The 10,000-nt window shown below is 36.6% G+C and overlaps 1 protein-coding gene across 4 annotated transcripts in view; it reads left to right on the forward strand.

Moving 5' to 3' along the window:
- The window catches only part of LOC106867554 (tripartite motif-containing protein 2), a 104,482-nt gene that overhangs the window by 82,500 nt on the left and 11,982 nt on the right, over positions 1 to 10,000 (forward strand). Inside the window, exon 1 of one of the 4 annotated variants that reach the window (XM_014912461.3) lies at positions 7,209 to 8,038. The exons of the other annotated variants lie outside the window; for them this stretch is intronic. Within the exon in view, the coding sequence (XP_014767947.1) occupies positions 8,003 to 8,038 (36 nt within the window). The 5' untranslated portion in view covers positions 7,209 to 8,002. Of the gene's footprint in view, positions 1 to 7,208; positions 8,039 to 10,000 lie in introns of those variants that run through there. 4 annotated transcript variants of the gene reach the window in all.

Raw genomic sequence — 10,000 nt, forward strand, 5'->3', positions numbered from 1 at the left:
CTACTACTACTACTACTACTACTACTACTACTACTACTACTACTACTACTACTGCTACTACTACTACTACTACTACTGCTACTACTACTACTATCTCTGCCGCTGCCACCACCACCACCACCACCACCACCACCACCACCACCACCACCACCACCACCACCACCACCACCACTACCACCACCACCACTCTTTCAGCTTATTCTAACTCCTTCTCTCGCTCCCCTCCCCTCCTCCCAACCTCCTTCACTTCCTCTTTCCTCCTCTTTCACCTCCTCTCCCTCTTCCTGAATGGCTAAACAAGTTCTGGAACTTTGAGGAGACACAATTTGGCTTTTTCAGTAGTAGAAAGACTATAAAAATGTTCCTGCTATCTATCTACCCATTTATGCTGCCAACTATTTCTGGGTGGGTTCTGGGAATAGAGTCCTCAGAGTCCTATCAGAAGCTACCATTGTTATACTTTTCAACTGGATTCTCAAGCGAGTCGATGAGTATTATCCAACGATCTTGCTTGAGATCTGCTCCTATGTATTTTGGTTTGAAGAATCTGTCTTGCAATCCTTTCTTGTGGCATTCTATCCACAAGTCTGCTGTAGAAGTAGCACTGTGACCTCCCAATATGGAGAAATAGTGACTCAACCAAGAGAGACATGTACACATACATCCTTGCAGTCAGTGGTACCTTTGACATTGCAAAAGGCATCCAGCTCTTATTTCCAATTAAGAAGGGGTTGCTGAGGATGAGAAGGTCTTCATTCATTTCTTCACTCATTCAATCTCCTCACTGACATACAGCAGAGATTGCAATCTAATTTACTATTGGTTGATGGGAAGGGAAAGAGTTGAAGACAGATGTTGTAAGTGTTGATGCTTTTAAAAGTGGCAGTGCCAAAGTTAAAATACCGTAACAGACAGGAATTATTATCCAAAGAACAGAGACATCTCCTCACCTGGTTGGTGAAGGCTCAGATAAGTTCTAGTGAAAAAGAAACAAAAATGAGAAAAACCTTATTTCACAGGCTATCACATATGATCAGCAGCAGCACCAGCACCACTACCACTGCCAACAACAACAACAACATGCCAACAAGGGAGTTGCTATGTGATTGCTTCACTTGCTAAAAATAGCAGCCTAATCACCCTCAAATCACACCCTATTTTAAAAAAACGAAGAACATCCTTTCATAATGTGATCCCTGATGTACAAGAAAGGCAGGATGGCACTGTCTGGAATGTCTTTGATCATAAGTCTACTACAACAGGATCGACTAATGCTAAATGATTACTACTACTACTACTACTGCTACTACTACTACTACTACTACTACTACTACTACTACTACTACTACTACTACTACTACTACTACTACTTTCATTGTCTGAGTTTGGTCTGGGACTCCATTGCAATCCATACAATAGAATGGTAAACATTCCTAGAGAACAGACAGAATTCTGCTGATTGTTGAGAGATTTGTTTTAATTACTTTTGTTAATTAAACTATTAATGACAGGTTACAATACCTGAATCATTCAGTAGTTTGTTAATTAGCTGTATATTTAACGACCGTCTTCAATTCTTTTACTTACTATCAATAACAATTAGCTTGCAGTCTCTGTTAGGACTCTGCTGTATATCAATCAGTGAAGAAACTGAATGAATAAAAGAGTAAGTAGATGAAGGCCTCCTCATCCTTCGCAACCTTTGTGGTGTTATAAGTACTATTGGTTGCAGAGAGTGTATGAGGGGGTTCTGAAGAGTTCCTGGCTTTAAGGGTATCACGAAAGGCTTGGCTGGAGGCCCAACCTTCAGAGTTCTTTTACAGGGCTTAGAAAAACCAAAGGACTGCTGCAATAAGTGTGTGAATCTGAGGGGGAAATATATTGGATAAAATCATAATTAACTGATCCTCCTGTATTTTCTTTTGCCCAAAGCCAGGAACTTTTCAGCACCTCCAAGTATGTGTGTGTGTGTGTGTGTGTTGTAGCATTAGTGTTTACGTTTGTAGTATGCATGTGAATTTATAATGTGTGTGTTTGCATATATATATGTAAATGTAACTGTAAACCTGTTTGGCACATATGTTATCTGATAGTGCCTGTGGTACAAATGTCACATGTCTATGTTACCAAGTGGATCCAAGATTCTTCTCCTGTGTCCTGTCCTCAACACCAAAATGTCAACCTTTATCAGCTAGAGGGGAGGTGAGGCCAAGGTGTTTCTTTACATTCTACCCCACAAGCAACAGGGCTCTTAACTTTTATCATAGCCCTCCTGTTATTGTTTTGGGTGGCTTGCTTAGACTGAAACCATTCTCTCTTTCCATGATATTTATGAAGTCTTACTTTAATGACAAAATGTAGAGACTTCACCATCGCAATAAAAAAAAAATTGCCATGGCTTAATCTGTAGATGACATCATTAAAGTAAGGCCTCCCTAAATAGTCTAAGAAATTTCAGTGTCAATAAGAAAATATTTATTTCTTCCTCTGAATCAATTCTGTTGAAAGGAAAATCAACAAAAGTTATTGCCCTTGTATAACCTCTTTCTTCACATTTTTTTTACCTCCCGAAATGGCAGAGACCTTAGTGCCAACAATTACACTTCTTGTCAATCTATTATTTGGTTTTCAGTGTAAGCTTCAACCTTGAACAGTTTTTCACTTGGAATGGGCTGTAAGGATTGAAAAAGAGGGCAGACAATTTGCCATGTTTAAGACTATTAAGATGGTTTCAAACTTTTTAAACATGTTCAAGAAAGAAGAATTTCATGGAAACAGACTCTAAATTTTGTCTTCTTATTAATAAAAGAAGGCAAAAAAAAATTTTCTGATTTATTTTATTTTGATAGTAGGGGCCTTTTATTCACATTTTACTTAGATTGCTGTTTATTATTCACACGTTATGTGCATTACTCGGATTTAAAAATATCTTCCCTGTATGCATGATAAAACGATAAATATATTTGAACTCATTCAATACAATCAAGCAATTAATATTTTATGAAGTATCCATCAATGGGAGATTTACCATGTTGACTTTTGTGGCAAAAACAACGGAAAGTTGTGACACTGATGCCTTTTCCCAAGGACATTTGTAATGTGAGATTTTGGATCTGAAATAAGTTCACAAGTTCAGTTTGTAAAGGACTCAATCCCTTCGTTAACATCCTGGCCAAAACTGGCTCTGGCTCTGAGTACAAATGTCTTGTTTTCATAAATTTTGAATTAAAATCTTCCACTAAACCTTCATCACAATTTATGTTCCTAACACTAGCTTAATGATAACTAAGTTATTTTACTAAATTCTTTGTTATATTTAGAATTAATTGAAAGAAACACAGAGCATCTTAACAAAAATATGGTAACAAAAGGGTTAAAATATATAATAGAGAAACCATTCTTAATCCTAACTTTGACACAGTTTGGCATCAATGTAGATAGGTGTGTATCTGACACATGGTATGAGCAAAACACTCAAAATAAGTAGCTGGTGAAAAGAGAAAACATTAACAAAAGGCCTTATGACTATGCGACAATATGTAAAAATTATTTATTAATTATTACTATTTTAAGCTGCTGTGTGTGTGAAATAAAGTATGTTACAATACATCCAGCTTATAAACAAATGAGTAACTGTCATTTAGTCTTGAAAATAATGGTATCCAAATCCTTCCCATTGTTTCACTCATATTCTTGTGATCTAGTCTGGAAGTTTTGCATTGCACATTATATAATCAGATGTTGCTATAATTTCCTGATGAACTCCAGCTTCCAGTACATCTAGTTCGTTTGGATATTTGACAAACATTCTTAATTTGATGCAACCCAAAAGGAAATAATCACAAACTGAAAAGGTCAGGCAACTGAATATACCATGGCACATTATCATACTAGGAAATGAGATGTTCAAGAAACATTTCTTCAATAGTAACCATGGAATCTCTTGCTGTGTGAGTATTGTTCTGTCTGTTAGAAACCATTTCTGTTGTGTATTAATGCCACATCTGTTCAACCCTGAGAAAAAAAGGAAGCTGCACAACATGAATATATGATTATTAAAATTTACTGTTATTGCATGTTTATATTCTTCAAAGACATATGGAACTATCAGACCAAAGTCTGCCACACAAAACCACACTATTTCATATTCATTGAAGCTACACTCATGAAGTTACTATGGATTATTGCCCGAGAAACAGCAACCAAGAATTTTGGATATTTACACAAGACAGATGGAAATGCTTTTTATTGCGCATGTGAAGAACCAGATCATCTGTTCCCTCTGTGGACATGGTTCCTGCAAATGGATTTTGGCTTCCCAGTCATTTATTTTTTGTGCAATACTAATTTTATAACAATGAGAATTTAATTGAAGGTGCAATACCTTTACAGACTGCACTCTGAAATGCGTAGTGCAGCAGTCTGCATCAATGCAGAATGATGATGAGTTTTGACTCACAGCCCAAATAATGACCTCTGAGGTTTGGACACTTTACAAAAGTCTTGATAAGTTTTTTTAAAAATTTTTTTATGTTGAACCAGTCAGTCTGAAGTCTTCTGCTCCTATGACTTGGAACTTTTCAATGACATCCATATAAAAATACAAACAAACAAAACATTTGCAGCGTTTTAGTGACCGAATCACCCTTTCATGGGCCCGCACTATGAAGACAAACTTATATAGCAAGACCAAACTTCCAAGAACTCCTCCTCCTCATCATCATCATCATCACCACCACCACCACCACCACCACCACCAAAAATATGACTGTACTCCATTTACAGTTTCTTTTATTAAATATTTATTTTGTGTTTCTCGGATTTTTTGTTTGGGTGGGGTTGGGGGTGGCTTGGAGCAATAAGATTTCTAGTACTATGGATCCTTTCACTTCTCAATCCCTTCATTCCTTAGCGAGCATTGGCTGTCAACAACTTTTCTTCATTGTTCTTGACTCAGCTGTTTTTCTTGTTTCTCTCCTTTTTTTTTTTTTTTTGACCTTGCAGCTTCCTTTTTAGATTTAGCTGTATTCCCATCCTATGTTTTCCTGAGAGAAGGCCCCTTCCTCTCTCAGGTTTTATTGATTTTAAGTTGTCATTGATGCTGCTGGTAACTTTACTTTGATCATAGGCAGTGGGGTTGGCCCTGCACAAATCCATTTTTACTCCTAGGAAAAGTTGGTCCATATTATTCTGGATTTTATCCTTTGACTTGTCCAGCAAAGAAAACCCCACTCAAAGCTTGCACTCACTGAGCATAGCTCTCAGGGTCATAAAGGTGCATAAGCCACCACATGCAACAAGGACTAGACACGTCTATGTTTTCAATATTGGTGATTGTCATTACCATTCTATCATACACAAGAATCATTGTGCAATAGTGCTGCAGTAATGGTGTAATGGTAATGTGGTTATAACTGGATTTAGAACATTTCACCATTGAAGGATTGTTTCACTCAACAATCAGGAAATTGTTTAGATAACGAGTCTGGTGTTTGTTTGTTGCTAGGGCGTGGTGTCTGCTGTTATATTGTTGACAGGATATGATGTCTTGCGTTAAGTTGTTTCTAGGTTATGGTGTCTGAAATTTTTTATCCACAGATTAATTATAATATAATATTCTTTCTAAGGTGGCGAGCTGGCAGAAACATTAGCATGCTAGGTGAAATGCTTAGCGGTATTTCGTCTCTTTCTTACATTCTGAGTTCAAATTCTGCCAAGGTTGACTTTGCCTTTCATCCTTTTGAGGTTGATAAATTAAGTACCAGTTGTGTACTGGGTCGATCTAATCAACTGCCCCCCCTCCCCCAAAATTTTGGGCTTTGTGCTTAGAGTAGAAAAGAATTCTTTCTAATTTTGGTACAAAGCCAGCAATTTTGAAGAAAGAGGGTTGTTGATTACATTGAATTCAGTGCTTGGCTGAAACTTTATTTTATCAATCCCAAAAGGTTGAAAAGCGAAATTGACTTCTGTAGAATTTGAACAAAGAATGCAAAACTGCTTAGCATTTTGCACAACATGCCAACCCTTCTGCCAGCTTGCAACCTTTAACAATGGTAGAATATTCTTTTTTTTTCTACTCAAGGCCCGAAATTACATCGACCCCAGTCAATTAGATTGACCCCAGTACACAACTGGTACTTAATTTATGAACTCTGAAAGGATGAAAGACAAAATCGACCTTTACTCAGAACATAAAGACAGACAAAATACCGCTAAGCATTTTGCCTGGCGTGCTAACGTTTCTGCCAGCTTGTAACCTTTAATAATGGCAGAATATTAATGAAATTATTGTATACAGTGCTCAGGTGCATTACCACTCATTTGGTAAAGGTTAAATAAGGGGACAGTAGTGTGAAATATATTTTGCTATTAATGTAAACTTGATCCATTATCAGTTTATTGTGTGGATGGCAAACTCTGTATTAATTGTGTACTCAGCTAATTTTTTCATATTTCATTTTATTTCTTCTATATCATACATATATGTGTATATATATATATATATATATATATATATATATATATATATATATATATATATATATATATATATATATATATAAGTCAGTAAATAGTGGGGTTGTGTTAACCGCACGTGGAGAAATAATAGGAAAATGAAAAAAAAGGCAGAATGCTAAACTAGAAGCATATTTTAATAAAGATTTCTAACCGGTTTTCATTTTCCTATATATATATATATATATATATATATATATATATACATATCAGGGACGTGTGCGTGTGTGCATGTGCATGTATTTGTGCATATGCGTGTGTGTAAGTGAATGACTGCATGTCAGCAGGCAGGTGTGTGTGTGTGTGCACGTGTGTGTGTGTGCACGTGTGTGTGCACATACGCCCATCTTTCTGTGGCTTTGATTAATGAAAGCCCTGCTCCCAATTTAAAATGCCCAGTAATCTGTCGCAGCACTTTGACGATACTCATTACTAATTATGTTATTTAATTCATGAATTAAGACATTTATTTGAAGTTTTATCTGTGAATAAATTCTATTTAGGGTTATCATTTTACATCTCAGGTAACATCTAATTGCTGTTGTTGTACAGATTAGAGACCTGGCAGTAGAGGGAGAGTTTTGTAAGGGTGGAAGTGAAAATAGAGGTAGCAATAGATAGGTAGAGAGGTAGAGAGGTGTACAGACAGACAGACAGACAGACAAGCAGGCAGATAGGCAGACAGACAGGCAGACAGATAGATAGATAGATAGATAGATAGATAGATAGATAGATAGATAGATAGATAGAGAGTAGATAAATGGACCAACAGATAGACGGATAGCTGACAAATAGACAAACAAGCAAACAGACAGACAGATAGATAGACAGACAAACAGACTGACTGAGATAGATAAATGGACAGACAGATAGATGGATAGCAGACAAATAGAGAGACAAGCAGACAAATAGACAGACAGACAGATAGATAGATAGACAGATAGACAGAAAGACTGAGATAGATAAATGAACAGACAGATAGAGGGATAGACAGATAAATAGCAGATGGTCCGACAGACAGACAAACAGTCAGAAAGACAGACAGATAGACAGATAGATAAATAGACAGATGGAGAGATAAATAAGAGGTAGAAAGAAAGAGACAGAGGAGAAGTGAAGGACTCAACAGAAGAAGGTAGAAGAGACAAATGGTAAATGTATGTGAGAAGATTGATTCTGCAAGTCATTTTCACTTTCCTTCAAGTATTGGGATAACAGCATTGTCTACCGTTTCCCCTTCCACTTGTTAGAGAGGAGAAGATGGCCTGGATAGCTTCTCATATTGCTGCTAGCAGCTGAGCTGGAATTACTGTTTGGTTCAGTGGGTGAGTATAATAGACCAATGATAAGATTGGATACTGGCAGTGGCAATCAACTGTCTCAGCACTGACTTCTGATGCAGTTCTCCTACAAGACAGACTAAATTTCTCTGACGTTTCAATCAAGAAAACTTGCTTTGACATTGTGCTGTTTTTTGAGATTTATCATGAGGCCTAACTATAGAATGAAACACCATAACAAGGTAAACAGCATTATGTTTGGATAATTCTAACCATGATAATAATAATGATAATAATAATAATAATAATAATAATAATAATAATAATAATAATAATAATAATAATAATAATGATAATAATAATAATAACTATTATCATTATTGTTAGTGTTTTTACTGTTTCAAGCTGAAATTTTGGCTACAACTACACCTTAGATACGAGGGTGGTTACATCATGCCAATAGAACATTACTTTCCATTTAGTGGGAGATTACAGTATTGAATTATTGATTTTTATTATTGAAAATTGATGCGGATATAACACAGACATATCCAAACATTAGACAAGTAGATGGTCTTATGTCTGTTTTGATTTCTATATATTTACATATATCTTTTTTATTTTGTTTTCTGTTTTGCATGTTTCAGTCACTTGACTGTGGCCATGAAGATTTTTTTGTCGAATCAATTGATCCCCCTCATGCCCCATACTTTTTTTTTTAAAGTCTAATACTTATTCTATTGGTCTTTTTTGTTGAACTGCTACGTTGCGGGGATGTTAACACACCAACACTGATTGTCAAGCAGTGGTAGGGGACAAACACAAAGACACACTCACACACACACACACACACACACACACACACACACACACGTTACTGATAATATTTATAGTTGTTAATGATGTTTTTAGACAACTCTTGTAGGGGATTCTTGATTATACCTCTAGATGAAGTGACTCATAGGTGCCGTAGCCAAGGGTTAGATGGTGAGCAGGTTGGGGGAAGGATTGGTCTTAAAGTACTTCATGTTGTTTTGGTGCAGTATGGCAGTGCAGGTATGAGTTGTTCAGGTAGGACAGTAATTCTTAACCATTTTTTTTTTACATAAGGACCTCTTTGATTCTTTTATTATTCTGGTAAACCCCAATAACCATTTTATGTTTAAAAACTAGTTCTATAGATACTTCTTTCAAAATTCCCATTTTGTTTTCATTAGAGAAAGAAAGCTCGCTGTTTCTTGTAATAAACACATCTAAAGCAAAATATTTTTTCATGGACCCATAACATACTATTATGGGTTCCCAGTTTACTATTTTGCTTGTGTGGAGCCCCCAAAAATCTTATATGGATCACCAGGGTCCATATGACCTTGGTTGAGAACCCCTGGGGTATAATGTTTGGTAGTTATTAGGATGGAATGTAGTTATAGCATTTGTTATAGCACAGCACCTTCGGTAAGTGTCTTCTATGATAGCCTCGGGCTGGTCAATGCCTTATAAAAGGATTTGGTTGATGGAAACTGAAAGACGCTTGTCATGTGTGTGTGTGTGTGTGTGAGAGAGAGAGAGAAAGAGAGAGAGAGAGAGAGAGAGAGAGAGAGAAAGAGAGAGAGAGAGAGAAGAGAGTGAGAATGTGCGCATGTGTGTGTGAGAGAGAGAGAGAGAATGTGTGTGTGTGTGTGCCTTTGCATTTGTCCCTCATTAGTGCTTGACAACCGGTGTTAGTGTGTTTACATCCCCCTACCCCGTAAATTACTAGTACAGCAAAAGAGACTGACAGAAAAGTACCAGGTCAAAAAAGAAAAAAAAAAACAAAAAAAAAAAAAACTAAGTACTGGGGGTCAATTCATTTCACTAAGATTCTTCAAGGTGGTGCTGCAGCATGGCCACAATTTAGTGGCTGAAACAAGTGAAAAATAGAAAATAAAAGATTGTTATCTGAGAAAGCAGAGAGTTGAAACACCTAACATGTGAACTGCAGATCCTTGACCAGGTGAGGTAAACAAGAATCAGTGATTCATAACATTACTTTTCAAAAACTGCTCAAGCGGAGACGGTCCTTCATCAGGCTAGGAAATCAAAATCACTGAACCATAGCATTGCTGTTAAGCACAAAATATCTCTGATGCCCCATAAGAAAGGGACAGTTAGGGGATAATCTAGGACAGGTGTTAGTCAAATGTACCAATTACAGGTAACATATA

Source organism: Octopus bimaculoides, chromosome 13 (genome assembly GCF_046866305.1).
Source record: "Octopus bimaculoides isolate indiv1 chromosome 13, ASM4686630v1, whole genome shotgun sequence".
In the NCBI taxonomy this organism is placed as follows: Eukaryota; Metazoa; Mollusca; class Cephalopoda; order Octopoda; family Octopodidae; genus Octopus; species Octopus bimaculoides.